General features: G+C 42.2%; 1 protein-coding gene across 2 annotated transcripts in view; it reads right to left on the minus strand.

Moving 5' to 3' along the window:
* TEC (tec protein tyrosine kinase) overlaps positions 1-15,146 on the minus strand; it is a 121,388-nt gene that overhangs the window by 10,493 nt on the left and 95,749 nt on the right. For both annotated transcript variants that reach the window (XM_036255001.1, XM_036255009.1), the window contains exons 9-13: positions 11,687-11,741; positions 8,021-8,100; positions 6,710-6,843; positions 1,409-1,483; positions 84-255 (exon numbers count right to left, since the gene is read on the minus strand). In XM_036255001.1, coding sequence (XP_036110894.1) covers positions 84-255; positions 1,409-1,483; positions 6,710-6,843; positions 8,021-8,100; positions 11,687-11,741 — 516 coding nt within the window. The remainder of the gene's footprint in view (positions 1-83; positions 256-1,408; positions 1,484-6,709; positions 6,844-8,020; positions 8,101-11,686; positions 11,742-15,146) is intronic.

Raw genomic sequence — 15,146 nt, forward strand, 5'->3', positions numbered from 1 at the left:
AAAGAAACCATCAGGGGCTACTGCTGGTGAGGGGGCCACTTTTCAATGCAAAAAGGGGAACCAGAAAGAACACAGTAACTTACATCATCACTTTAGCTTCTTCTATGAAATCTTCCTCGCACATCGCACCTTCCCGAATAGCTTTGATGGCGACTTTGTACTGAGCTCGCCACTTGCCAAGCCGCACCACTCCGAACAAGCCACTCCCCAGTTCCCTCATAAAGGTCAGCTCTGAAGGGTTGATCTCCCATTTTTCTGTGAGACAGAGGGGCAAGGCAATAAACCTTCTTAAGGCGAACACAGCCCGAATGAGTGGGAAATGAAGAATTATCACCAATGTCAATCTCACCGCCACAGGACAATACAATGACTGGTAAACAGAGCATGTGCAACCTGCACGGACATTGCAACTGTGTCATGGACGCAGGCAACAGAGTGGTGACTGTCAGGGGGGGGGAGAACGGGGGGGGGGGAGACAGAGGAGGGTATGAGGTGTAAATGAGAATGGATGGAGACTTGACTTGGGGTGGTGAACACGCAATACAGTGTACAGATAGTGTGTTGTAGACCTCTGCACCTGGAACCTGTACAATTTTGTTAACCAATGTCACACCAATAAAAATAATTTTAACTGTAAACAGTGGCTTTCCACCCTCTGGGGAGGATGCATCCCTTTCTAAGTTGTCCCATACACGCAAAGTGAACTGAAGAAGGCAAAAGGATGCTGCATAATAGGCTAATAATAACAGAGTTTGAAAGATACTTTTTAGAAAGTTCTCCTTTACCATGCTTTTCCCTCAAATGTTTTTGTTGCTTTGACTTGTTTCCAATTCCAGCAAGTTGGAAATAATTTAACGTACTGTTTAAAAGGTTCTTGCCAGAAGCAACAAAGACAATCAAGTGGAATGCCTTCCTATTACTTTTCTGTGAGTACAGTCGTCCCTCGCCACTTCGCGCTTCAACTTTCGCGGCTTCACTGTCGCGGTTTTCAAAGCCGCGAAAATCGAAGCGCAAAGTGCCGAGGGATGGTTGTATATAAATAAAGAATCCTTAAAGAATCCTACTTCACAGAAATTCATTGATCGCGGTAGAGCCTGGAACTGATTAACCGCGATAAACGAGGGCCGACTGTAACCAACAAAGCCAGTGAGAACCAGGAAAGGCTTGATTCATTTTAGATGCAACATGGTAATGCCTATTTTTCACCGACAGTTTTCTGCCGAATTATGACTATGATAAAAACGGAAAACCTATGGTAACTACAGCTATAAGTATAACCATCTAAAAACCCATCCTCTAAAACTTAAAAAACAGTTCCACTATGTGGAATTCTATTCATCTAAATTGGCCTTGTGAAAATGGATTCTTCTCTAGGAAAATTCACCAGTGCAAGTACAAAATGAGTTACCGTAGCTGAATCCTGCAGTGGTCGGTGCCTTCTTCTCCTTCGCACTGACTGGGTACCGCAGCCTGGTGACAAGTCCTAGACATCGAAGAAAGCATTGCAGTCAAATTCATACTTAGTCAACCTACATGATAGTGTGCAACTAGAAACTCACTTATAAAATCCATTTATTTAGTCACTTAGTGCTCACACTCTGTGTACATATAGCTCTGTGCTATATGCTGGCAAAAAACAAAAAGAAAGGAAGGCAAGAAGGAAGAAGATGATCCTACTGTCTGAGTTGATCATTTCATATTTTTATGGAGCATAAAAAATTTAAATACACACACATACACACACTTTTATTCATTCAATAAACATTTTTGTTAAATACTACAGTGTTTATCAGGTGCCACGCTAGTTTTATCTCTTTGCAAACATTTCAAAGGATGTTAAAAGGTTTCTAACAGTTATTATCAATTATTATTTCATGTTCTTTTCTAATACAAAATCTTAATTATGGAAGCAAACTACAGTGATCTAATAAAAACTGATTTACCTGATGTAACAATATTATGAATCTTAGCATAAAAACCAGACTCTAAAATATCAACAGCTGTGAATACCAACTACTGGAAATCAGTGAGGAACACTAAATCCTTTCATCTAAATTGCTAAAACAGAAAAAAAAAAAAATGGTGGTGGCGTGAATGGAAGCTACACAGACCCTCTCCCAGGACCAAACTGGAACAACTAAAATAAAGACAAATCATCGGGAAACAGCAACAGAAAGGCAGCTTGCAAGGACCATATGACCAGGGACACTGAATCGATCCTGGTAGGATTGCAGAGGCGTGAGAGGGGAGCTGGGAGCCCACCGACAACAACAGCCTTAGCTGTGAGCAGCGCCCTTGAGGTTAAAGTCCCAAGCAGCTCCACAGTGCAGAAAGCCGAGAAAGAGCACTAAAATAGCCACAGCCACTCACCTTGGGCTCTGGCAGAGGGAGTGTGGACTGGACTGGAACTATGTGGGGACACTCGGGATTTGGAGGGCACTCAGAGCTTTTGCTGAGTTGCAGCCACACAGGACGGTGGTCATATTACTCCTTCCTGGGACTCTGGGGAGAGGCAGCAGCCCCTCCCACAGAGATTCAACCCCACCCAGGTGGGCCATTGAAAAGCAAATTGAGGCTCATTAACAACCAGCATCTGCTCCATCTTCAGGAAATCCTCTTACTATGAACACCTGAGGGAATTTTTCATTCAACTGAGAACCCAAGGCTCTTCAAGTAACCGTGACTAATAGCCTCCAGGCAGAAAGCTAGAGGATAACTGAACTGTTCCTGGGCCTGTAAATCTACCCAGGAAAGTAAGACTTGACAGTGGTGTTTAACGTGGGTCCTTCCACACTCATCCAAAGCCAGCAGAGGGAGCTACAAACAGCAGAACACCAACACAGGGAAAATTTGGCAGGCTCCAAAACCTACTGAGATAACCAAAATTGTGAAAAAAAGAAACAAATGCCAAATGAAAGAACAAGAGACCTCAAATGAAATCCAGTGAAGCAAGTTACCAGAGGTAGAACTCAGAGCCATGATCTTCAGGAAGCTCAACAGCATGAGTAAAGACATCAACAGCATGAGTAAAGACATAGAAACATTGAAAATCAACCAATTGGAAATGAAAAACCACCAAGAAGAAATGAAGAATGACATAGCAAAAATAAAGAACACATTGGCAGGACTAAACAGCAAAGTAGAGGAAGCTAAGGACCGGATCAGTGAATTAGAAGACAGGGTAGAAAAAAATCAACCAATCAGAAAACGAAAAGGAAAAAACAATTAAAAAACAGGAAAACCGCTTAAGAGAACTATAGGACAACTGGAAACGTAATAATATTCGCATCATAGGAGTCCCCGAAGAAGAAGAAAATGAGCAAAGGTTAGAGAATATATTTGAAGAAATAGTAACAGAAAACTTCCCTAATTTGGTGAAGGAAGAAGGCATTCAAGTTAAAGAAGCACAGAGAGCCCCAAGTAAGAAGAACCCAAACAGGCCCACACCAAGACACATAGTAATTAAAATGCCAAAAATTAAAGACGAAGAAAGAATCCTAAAGGCAGCAAGAGATAAGCAACAGGTTACCTACAAAGGAAACCCCATAAGGCCCTCAGCTGACTTCTCAACAGAAACACTACAGGCCAGAAGGGAATGGCATGAAGTAATCAAGATCATGAAAAACAAGGATCTGAATCCAAGACTACTCTATCCAGCAAGGCTATCATTCAAAATAGAAGGTCAAATAAAGAGCTTCCCAGACAAAAAGAGACTAAGGGAACACATTAGCACCAAACCAGCACTGCAAAAAATGTTAAAAGGACTGCTGTAATTAGTAGAAGAAATAGGAAGAAAAATATAACCACACTAAACAAAAATGGCAATACATAAGTACATATCAATAATCACCTTAAATGTACATGGATTGAATGCTCCAATAAAAAGACACAGATTAGCTGATTGGCTAAGAAAGCATGACTCATCTATATGTTGTTTACAAGAGACCCACCTCACAACAAAAGACTCACATAGGTTGAAAGTGAAGGGATGGAAACAAATCTTCCAAGCAAATAGAAAGGGAAAAAAAGCTGGGGTAACAATACTCATATCTAATAAAAATAGATTTCAAAATGAAGGCCATAACTAGAGACAAAGGAGGTCACTACATAATATTGAAAGGATCTATCCAACAGGAACATATAACCTTGGTAAACATAAATGCATCAAATATAGGAGCACCAAAGATATTAAAAATCTTCTGGAGGACTTCCAAGGAGAAATCGACAGCAATACAATCATAGCAAGGGAATTCAACACCCTGCTGACATCACTGAATAGATCCTCTAGACAAAAAATTAACAAGGAAACAGAGACTTTAAATGAAGCACCAGCCCAAATGGATTTAATAGATATCTACAGAGAATTACACCCCAAAACTACAGAATTCACATTCTTCTCAAGTGCACATGGGACATTCTCAAAGACAGACCACATGTTAGGTAACAAACTAAGTCTCTACAAGTTCAAAAAGATTGAAATCATATCAAGCATCTTCTCAGATCACAATGGCATGAAAATAGAAATCAACTGCAACAAGAACATGCAAAGACATTTGAACACATGGAGGCTAAATAGCATGTTATTGAACCATGAATGAGTTACTGACCCGAGCAGAGTTCCTGGCATGCTAGGCACTTAATATGTGTTTGCTAAATGAATGGAGATGATGGTGAAAGAAATAGTGGAATGTAAACACTGAAAAAGAAAAGAACAGAATAAGAACTAAGAAGAACTCCTTTTAGGGGATAAATTGATAGAAAATTAGTTCCTCAAATGTTCAACATAGAGTTACCATATGACCCCGCAAATCTATTTCTAGGTAAGTACCAAAGAGAAATGAAAGATACTGCCATACCAAAACTTGTACACATATATTCATCGCAGCAGTATTCATAATAGCCAAAATGTGGAAGCAACCCAAATGTCCATCAACTGATGCATGATAATAAAATGGATAAACCAAGGCCACACAATGATTTATTATTCCTCAATAAAAAGGAATGGAGTACTTATACAGGCTACAACGTAGACTAACATCAAAAACATTATGGGAAGTCAAAAAAGCTAGTCACAACAAAGCACACATTGCATGATCCAATTTATATAAAATGTCTAGAAAAGGCAAATCTGTAGAGACACAAAGGAGGTTCCTGGTTGCCTTGGGCTGGACTGCTGAAGGGGAAGAAGACTTTTTTGGGGGGATGATGAAAGTGCTCTTAGATTTTAGTAAGTGTTGACACAACTCTGTAAATATATTAATGACCACTGAACTGTACACTTTAAATGGGTAAACTTTATGGTATGTAAATTACATCTCAATAACTGTTCTAGTCATTATCTGAGAAAGGTGCAGAGAGTCACAAATAGCAACAGACTTTGCAAAAGGTGCCTCTGATAAAATTTCAAAAGTTAATTTTCCATAAATTGGGTTAGACATTGGGCTATCCCCTGCTCAGTTACATCTTTGAAGTCAAAGGCCAGAAGTCTTTCCTATCTTATCCTGGGGAGCCTCAGTGGGCATAAATGTAGTTTCGGATGTTGTTTCTTGTGTTTACTTTATTCCCACTCTGGTGGAGAATGTAGCAGAGATTCAGAAGATGGAAACCCTGTCTGGGTCAAGATCACGCTCGTCTTTGGAAGCCTATAGCCTAGGCCTAAACCCTGGGCTCGTCTGGCAACTTCTGTGACCACTGTGACATGGGCATATCTTGGATTTTAGTTTAGCACCATTAAAGAAAAGAAGTATAGCCTGGCCAGCGTGGCTCAGTGGTTGAGCGTGGACCTGTGCATCAAGAGGTCACAAGTTTTGATTCCCAGTCAGGGCACATGCCCAGGTTGTGGGCCAAATCCCCAGTGGGGGGCATGTAGGAGGTGGTCAATCGATGTTCTCTCTCATCGATATTTCTATCTCTCTCTCCCTTCCTCTCTCTCTCTAACAACAATAAAGAAAAAATTTTTAAAGAAAAGAAGTATTCAATGATACTTTTAAAGATGGTAAGGCAGGCTTCATTCAGGACCATTCTGATAGGTATAAGGATCACTGCAATTTTAGAGGTGGGGAGAGAGATTGGACTCACCCCCGAAGACAACTTTGGCAAGTGGGATTTTATGGCCAAGGAACAGGGTGGAGGTCAGTGGATGGAGATCACTAAGAGAAACATCAGAGGTAAAGAAAGGAAGTGGGCATTCTGGTTAAACCAATCTACCAGGGTTTTTGCTGAAGACAAGCCAGTGTGACCAGACAGCCCTTGGGGGATGATGGAGGATGAGGAACCTGATCAGATGTTGAGGGTGAGCAGACATCAGATATCGAGGGTAGGAGGTTCTGTCTTAGCAGGGCTCCTGCTAAAGCTGGATTTGACACCAAAGTGCACAGATAGCCTAGGAGTCGGTTCAGGAGCCTGACTACAGGCTGGTCAAACAAAGAATCTTTGTCAGTACCAAGGATATAAACCCCAGAAATATGACACTTACCATATACAATGAGAATAACTCATGTCCTAAGGTCCAGACAGAGCTTTTTATGAGACTTGATATTATTTCTTATTTTCCTTTGTATATAGCCCTTCTTTAATATGCAATAATTTAACATCTATCACAATTCTATAACTAACTACAAAATAAAACTGCTCAAGGAAGAACTCATCACACCTTCTGATCATTTTAACCTCTACCTTATATTAAAATCAGTTTTCACAGCTCACTTACCGGCTGCATTGTGCTTATGATATTCAATGATCTCAGGAATGGAACCAAACGCGTGTTTTTCTGCCAGATAATATTTCTTGGGGGAGGTTGTTGTTTCCTTTATGTGATAATGCCTGAAACCTGATGAGCCTTCCCTATAACAAAAACCAAGATGTGTTAGAACCACGCTGGAATACACATCTGAAGATGGTTTCCACCAGGGCACCACAGGGGCCTTACATACGGCCCCTTTTGTTTGCTGCACAAATTTTCTTTTTCCCCATGATCACCTTAGCTTCGCCTTTCACATTAAAAGGCAGAAGTTTTTAAAGTGGTCACTAATAACATTCTTCGTCCCTCAACTGAGACTGTGAAAGAGAACATTTTACTCACTCCATTTACCAACAGTTAAAAGTCTTACAATAGCTATTACCTGGCTACTGCTTTTCGTCCCTGCTGTTGATATAAACTTGCAAATATTTAGAGGCCTTACACTCCTAAGAGTGAATAAACCAGACTTGTAAAAACTGCACAGAATCTACTTTAGGTATCTTTCTAAAACACAGAGCTTCAGTCACCTCTTGCTAACAAACTTTCAAAGAGAACTGCCGCTGCTCTTAAGCCAAAACTGACTCCTTGATGTTGACATGACTCAGCCTCCACTTTTATTTCTCAGGTTTCTTTCTCCTCTCTTCACCCGCCCCTCCCATTCTGCAGTCCAGCTGCAATACCCTACGGTCAGTTCCTGGAACTCACCAGATCCCCCCTCACTTCTGGGCCCAGGCAGTTTCCTGGGTGTGAAACATTCTTTCCCCTCCTTCCAGCTTTTGCCACCTCACCCGTCATGTCTTGGCTTGAATGTCACTAGACAACATTAACGACTAACTCAGATGTGTTTGGGCTATGTACCCCATTTCCCCACCCCACCCCCCAACACACAAACATTGCCCTCCTAGCAGGGCACTTACTCATATACTATCATAACTGACTATTTGCTTTTCTGAAGCCCCTACTAAGCTATTGGAGGGCAGAGTCTGTCTACTTTGCTCACCATGGTATCTATGCTACTTAATACAGTGCACAGTAATTATTTGTTCAACATTGCTAATATTTCTATAGCTATTCTCAACAAATGTGTGTGTGTGTGTGTATGTATATAACTATGAGGCAAATAATTGAAATATGAATATAAAAAATAGTATAGACTTTAAAAATCATGTTCAGGTTTTCTTTTTTAATACTGAAATGCAACATTAGGAATCCATAAAAACTACATAGGAACTTCATACAGAAACTCTAAATTTAAAAGAGAGAGAGAAAGAGAGTACTTACCCTCCAAACTTTGTATAAAGGGAGACTGTGTACATGCCTGGTTGACTGGAATCCCTTACCATAAAACCTCCTTCCTTATCCTGAAATTCAAGTTAAGAAGATTGCTTCAGTTCAGTAACAAATATCAATGCCATGGAGAAGACTCAAGAACCCAATCTTACAATTTTATGATTATCATCCTTTGCCTAGAAAATCTGCTTTACAGAAGCACACTCCCCAGTAGGGTTCATCCACATGACTTTCCCCCCGACATTACTGAGCCATGAGATTAAAGAAAGCACACTCACAATCACAAGTCATACACACAGAATGAGGCATTTCAACAAGACAATCTCTCAGGCCCTTTCAGAACTAACAGACAAGATTTTGCAACTCCTTTAAGTCTTGGACACGGGGGGAAACAGATACTGAAAAATGTTTTTCTCAATGATTAGGTTTCATTTCATACATTTTTCATATTTGCTATAAGCTTTAATCCTGACCCAATATCCTCTTCTATCCAAATAGCATTTTTCCTGCAAATATCTCAGTGCTCTTTATAAGAATGTTTTCAAAAACCCTGAATTCCCCTGGAAATTGATGTTAAATACCATTCTTCACAAAAGGAGAGACGGAGGCACGAGTAACTTAAGCAGAGAAAACCAAAAGGCAGAACTAACAATATGTGACTGAAGGATAAATCCTCATCAGGTTCCAAGCCAAAGAGCAAGAAATTGAAGCTTAGATCCTCAAGTCCCTCTCCATCAATAACACCACAGTCTATCTCTAGCGCTGAAACTGCTTTGAGAAGAAAGTGTATATTACAGTTGAAAAAGAAAATGAATTTTATTCTTACTCATAGGGAAAACAATGGAATTAAATAAAACCCCACAAATAAATCTGATAAGAACAATAAGGGACAATGATATAACAGTTGATTGGTAAAAAGTATAATAACTACCATATAGTTATTGAGAACTTACTGTTTTAATATATTCTAATCTGTGGATTTACTTAATCCTCAAAACAGTCCTATGAGGTAGGTACTACTGTTATCCCTGCTTTACCACACAGGTAAGGAAATGAGCACAGAAAGATTGAATAACGCCCCAGGTCACATAGCTCATAAGTAGCAGAACCAGGTCTTCTAGTTACCCACTCCCATAGAGCTGCCATTGATTTAAAGGTCACCAGGAAGCCCGGCCGCTGTGGCTCAGCGGTTGAGCATCGACCCATGCACCAAGAGGTCGCAGGTTCGATTCCCAGTCAAGGCACATGCCCATATTGTGGGCCAAACCCCCAGTGAGGGGCATGCAGGAGATGGCCAATCAGTGTTCTCTCTCGTCAATGCTTCTATCTCTCTCTCCCTCTCCCTTTCTCTCTCTCTAAAAATACACTTTAAAACAATTTTTCTAAAAAAATGTTTTAAAGTCACCAGGAAGGCATGTAAGAATCCTATGGGGAAGTCTCATGGTTCTGTGCTCTTTCAACATGAACTACAGAAACAATTGCCCAACAAAACCTTGACTGGTGGTAATAAGAAGGAGATCAAATGAGAAAGCATGAGATTAAAAGACTGGGGATATTAGTAAATGGAATAACTAGATCATAAATGCAGAGAACTGTAGAGATCATCTTCCAATCCAACTCTTCGTCTTACAAATGAGAAACAGATTAGAAAAGTCATAACCAGACTTGGGTCGCCTTCCTCAGCCCACTATAGTTTCCTCAATAGTACATGTTATATTTTCATTTTATTTCTTTTTAAAATGTAAGGATTTCACACATTTATTGCCAAAGGCAACTAAGTGCTTTATTAAAACTTTATTTCTAAAAGCTATCAGGTACTTAGAGTAAAATGCTTGGTCATTCTGACTATCTTGTTCAAGCCTGAGTTGTTCCCATGGCCTTCGGGCTAACAGCTTCTGCTTTGTCTTGCATATGGACATGCTAATCATTAGAAGAATTCTGCTAGCACAAGTCGAGTTTTACAAAAACAGCCCCTCCCATCTCCCCTTCCCTTGACATAAAAGAAGCCTAAATTCTGTACTTTCTCAGGATGGATTTGAGGACTGGTCCCCCATCTTCTCGGTTGGTGCCTTTTGATCAATAAATTTTTCCTTACTGCAAACTCCGAGGTTTTGAGTTTTGACCTTTCAAAGCATAAGGCACAAGGACTTTGAAAGGGTAACATACCATTGATGTTAATTATTTTTAAACAAATAACTTCAAGCAAAAAGGAAAAACAAAGACCGAAAAATGGCGGCGGAGTGAACGGAGCTACACAGACCGTCTCCTAGAACCAAACTGGAATTACAACTATAACACAGACAAATCGACGGGAAAAAGCAACAGAAAAGCAGCCTGGAGGACCATACAACGAGGGACACCGACTCCATCCCGGTAGGCTTGCGAAGGCGCGAGACGGGGCTGGGAGCCCACGGTCGGCAGCTCGGCAGCGGCCTCAGCTGGGAGCAGCGCCCTCGGGTCACACTCCCGGGCGGCCCCACAGCGCAGCCGGGACAGAGGCTGAAACAGCCACAGCCACTCACCTTGGGCTCCGGCGGAGGGAGGGCGGACTGGACTGGAACTGAGTCGGGACACTCGGGGTTTGGAGGGCGCTCAGAGCTTTGGCTGAGTGCAGCCACTCAGGACGGTGGCCACATTGCTCCTTCCCAGGGCTCTGGGGAGAAGCAGCAGCCCCTCCCTCGGAGATCCAACCCCACCCTGTGGGCCATTGAAGTGCTAATTGAGGCTCACTAACAACCAGCATCTGCCCCACCCTCGTGAAAGCCCCTTGGTTGAGCACCAGAGGGAGTTTTTCAATCAACTGACAACCCAAAACTCATCAAGTAACCTAGACTGCTAGCCTCCAGGCAAAAAGCTAGAGGATAACAGTACCTTTCCTGGGCTGGCAACTTTAACCAGGAAAGTAAGACTTGACAGTGGTGTTCAACGCGGGTCCTCCCGCGCTCATCTAAACACAGGAGAGGGAGCCACAAACAGCAGAACACCAACTCCCACAGGGAGAACTTGACAGGCTCCAAAGCCCACAGTGATAGCCAAAATGGTGAAACACAGAAACAAAAAGGAAAAACACATTTTAGTACCAAAGCAAACGATAAAGCAGTAAGAGAGTAAAGAAAATGTTACCCATGTGTAGCTATTACCCATTGTCATGGGTTTACTCTATTGTTAAAATCTTGTTGGAGTCCTAATCCTCAGTACCTCAGAATGTAACCTTATTTGGAGACTTACAGAAGCAATCAAGTTAAAATGAGGCCATTTAGGGTGGGCCCTACTCCAAATGATGGTGTCCCCAGAGAGGAGAAATCTGGACACAGGACAGACATACACAGAGTGAGAAGGAGGGAGGCCTGAAGCAGCTCCCTCCCTGGTAGCCCTCAGACGCAGCCTACCCTGCTGCATCCTAAATTCAGCCTTCTCACTGCCGGAACCGGAAACAACCCATTTCCACTGGCGAAGCCACTCAGTTTGCAGCACTGCTACAGCAGCCCCGGGAAACTGATACACCAGCATTCACTTTTAAATGATTAAGAAAACAAAACCCTGTTCTCATATCGTGGTATTTTTCTAGGCTGTAGGAACAGAGGGACATGAGATTACTGGATTTGTTACGAGTAACTTGTGCTGAAACCAGACCCACGCAACAATACAAACACTTACTTCACTCCTGAGGAGCAGCTCTGCTTTGCTTCTATTCATATTTCTGCAATACCATCTGGATAGAAAAAGATATGTTTAAGACCTCAGGTTTCTTAAATCATTTTTTATTCTTTTTAGAATTAACAAGTAATAATTCTCATTAATAATACATAACAAGACATCACTCATAATCTCAGTAATATAGACAACTAGTAACATTTAATGTATATACTTCGAGACATTTTCTTCCCATATTTCTATGATGACATGTGTATGTCAACATTCTTACATTTTATTAAAGTAGGATCAAACTACACTCGCTATAGCATAACCTGAATTTTTCATATAACTGCATGATTGACATTTTTGCCAAACAATGTAGCTCTATGTATCACAGTATGGGTGTGCCATAATTGACTTAAGCTATTCTTCCTTATTTAACATGAAAAAGCATTTCTAATTTTTCACTATTATAACAACAGCAAGAATGAATTTTCTTCCACAGGCTCAAGCATGCAGGAAACGTCACTTTACATTATTGTCTTTAATTCAATTAAATCTTATCCCAAGCCCCCATATCTCACCAACAGGCAGGAGATTTTATCTCAAGTCATTACGGAGGCTTCCCCATTGAATTTCAGGAAGTGTCAAAAGAAACAGAGCAAAACAGAAGAGCAGACCTTCCTGGCTGGTCTAGACTCAGTGGTTCTAACAGAGCCCCAAGCCCTGGAGGTCACTGGAGCTCCACTGTAGGAATCCCACCTCGCCAAGCAGCAGAACCTGTGCCCCCGCCAGGTCCTGCCACTGCTCTGTGCCACAGCCCCAAGCGCCTGCTGATCTGTGTCCCTTATTAAGCCTTGGGAAAACTTTCCTAAGGAAAGTGGATTACCGCCATCAGCCACCTCATCCAGAGGGGCTCCACTGTCCCTGCCTCCTCAGCACAAGCTCTGCATGAGACTCCAGGTGACCCTCAAACAACAGGGGTTAGGAGTGCTGCGGACACACCACCCTCCCACCCCAGAAGTCAAAAGTCCGGTTATAACTTCTGATGGTCCAAAAACTTAACTACTAATAGCCTGCTGTTGCCAGAAGCCTAACAGAACAATTAACACATATTTTGTACATTATATACTGTATTCTTACAATAAAGTAAGCTAGAGAAAAGAAAGTAGTATTCAGAAGATGATAAGGAAGAGTAAATACATTTACAGTATTTACTGGGGGAAAAGAAATCAGTGTATAAGTGGACCCGTGCAGTTCAAATCCTCGTTGTTCAAGGTTCAACTGTATAAGCAAGGAGGCTAAAGAACATGAACTCAGATTGTTTTCTTTGGCCTTCAGTTTTAAACTTCATTTTTTGGTTTTGTTTGTTTTAGATGCCCTTTAGTGGGCAGAGACCCCTCTCCGAGTCATACTTCCTGAGGTCCCCCGTGTACCGCAGTAGCTTGGCTCCTCTGGATATCTGAATTTCCACCCCTGGTTCAGCCGTTCATAAAAGAACCAGCACGTGTTTTTGGCCCAACAAACACCTGAGACAATCAAACACAATGGCTTTCCCGGATGAAGGAAGGGAAAAATACAAAGAACAAAATACAATACAAGATCTTTTTCAGGCTGGGTTCTTTTATGCAATTATAGAAGCCAAACACAAATGATGATCTCAGTACAAGCTGATGACTGTTACTTCATCTGGAGCCTGAGGTGATTAATCAGGCCTCGGCATTGTGGGCACTAAGATCTCACTGCTGTGGACCCCACTTTATGAACTGAGTCCAAGTTCAATGAAATTAAAGTTTTGATCAATCAATTTCTGAATGCAATTAAGAAATATAATAAATGTGCCCGGCCGGTGTGGCTCAGTGGTTGAGCATCGACCCATGCACCAAGAGGTCGCCAGTTTGATTTCCGGTCAGGGCACATGCCCAGGTTGTGGGCCCAATCCCCAGTGGGGGGCATGCAGGAGGTGGTCAATCAATGTTCTTTCCAATGTTTCTCTCTCTCTCCCTCTCCCTTCCTCTCTCTCTCAAATCAATAAAGAGAAAATATTTTTTAAAAAAGAAATATAATAAATGAGAACAGAATGGATTCTGTCCCTAAAGCTTTTCCATTAGTACAAGAAACATTTGTCAGAATGCCAAAAACAGTCACAAAAATTAATAAGGAAAGGTAACCGAAGCTCTCATTATGCATTATAAATCAGCAAAAAGAATGAACCAAAAAATCTCTTCATTAATAACAGAAGATCCAACCCCACATCCTCACAGCAAGAGTAAGCAAAGGCGGGTTCATCTCACATTTCAGATGCAAGAAGTCAGTAAGGCTAAAGCGTGGCTCTCAAGAAGAATTAGATATAAGACGCTCAGAGAAAGAGTCTTTTCCTCACCTAGTGCAATCAAGCCCCTGGGAAAAGACAAAAGAAACAAGGAAAGAAAAGGAACCCACTGCACAACGGCAGGCTCTTTGCAATACTGTCCCGGGGGCTATTTTTATGGCATTTGCAGATTCCCCAGAAAGGCCGTTTCCCTCCCTAGGATATCAACTCAGAGCTTCAAGGATCTGATGAAGGAAGAAAAGGAGAAGGAGGGATGACCACATAAACAGATGAATCAACCAGTGATGAGTCTTTCCTAACAATTCTTGTGGCTTCTCTCCCTCTTCTGTGATACGTATCACCAGGCAACAGTGGCTCTGCTGAATGCGTCCTGCCAGGAAGAGCTATGCACGCGGGCAAAATGTGAAGGAGCCTGCGTGGTGGGCAGAGTCCTGCCATACAGATGCCAGCCTCGCACAAGCCCGGCACAGCAGCGCCTCTGTTAGAGTAGAGTCGGCTCCCCTTGGTGAAGGACTATGCAGCGAGACAGAGCCCAGGATTTGTAAGAAACTTGTCATTCCACTCTTGGCATCACAACCCCTAAGCGAATGAGGTTTGCAGACTGCCTAGTCACTTTAAACTCCAGAGGAACAGGACTTCACAGTGGTCTGAGTTGGGGAGACTCAATCCTTTCTGGAAAGGTAGGATCCCGGCCAAGCTTTTTGGGCAGGGTGGGTTGGGTAAATCGTAAAAAGAAAACAGGCATAAATGAAGAAAAAAACAGAAAACAACCAACCAACCAGCTAGCTATCCGGCGTCGCCGGTTCTCTGATTTGGCCCTTGCTGCCTACGGCACCAACTCAAAGCCTTAGCCTAGACTGTCTCGTGTTTAAAGGCCCTTTTATTTCTGTCACCTTCTTCCTTTAACATCTTTCCATCAAGAACATCTTACTAACCATCACAATGAACCAACTTTCTCTGCCACTGTTCCTCTGAGCATTTCCTCCCGGGACTGTTACTGGGTGTGAAGATGGGACCTTGGTTACTGATAGCTCTGACCAGGGTATGGACGGGCCCCAGGAGACTCGGGTCTGGCAATCCTGAGTCCAGCCCAGTGGTCAGTGTGCAGCCTGAGCTCCTCCTAGGCCCAAACAAACAGCAGGAGAACTC

This window comes from Molossus molossus, unplaced genomic scaffold (assembly GCF_014108415.1).
Source record: "Molossus molossus isolate mMolMol1 unplaced genomic scaffold, mMolMol1.p scaffold_m16_p_1, whole genome shotgun sequence".
In the NCBI taxonomy this organism is placed as follows: Eukaryota; Metazoa; Chordata; class Mammalia; order Chiroptera; family Molossidae; genus Molossus; species Molossus molossus.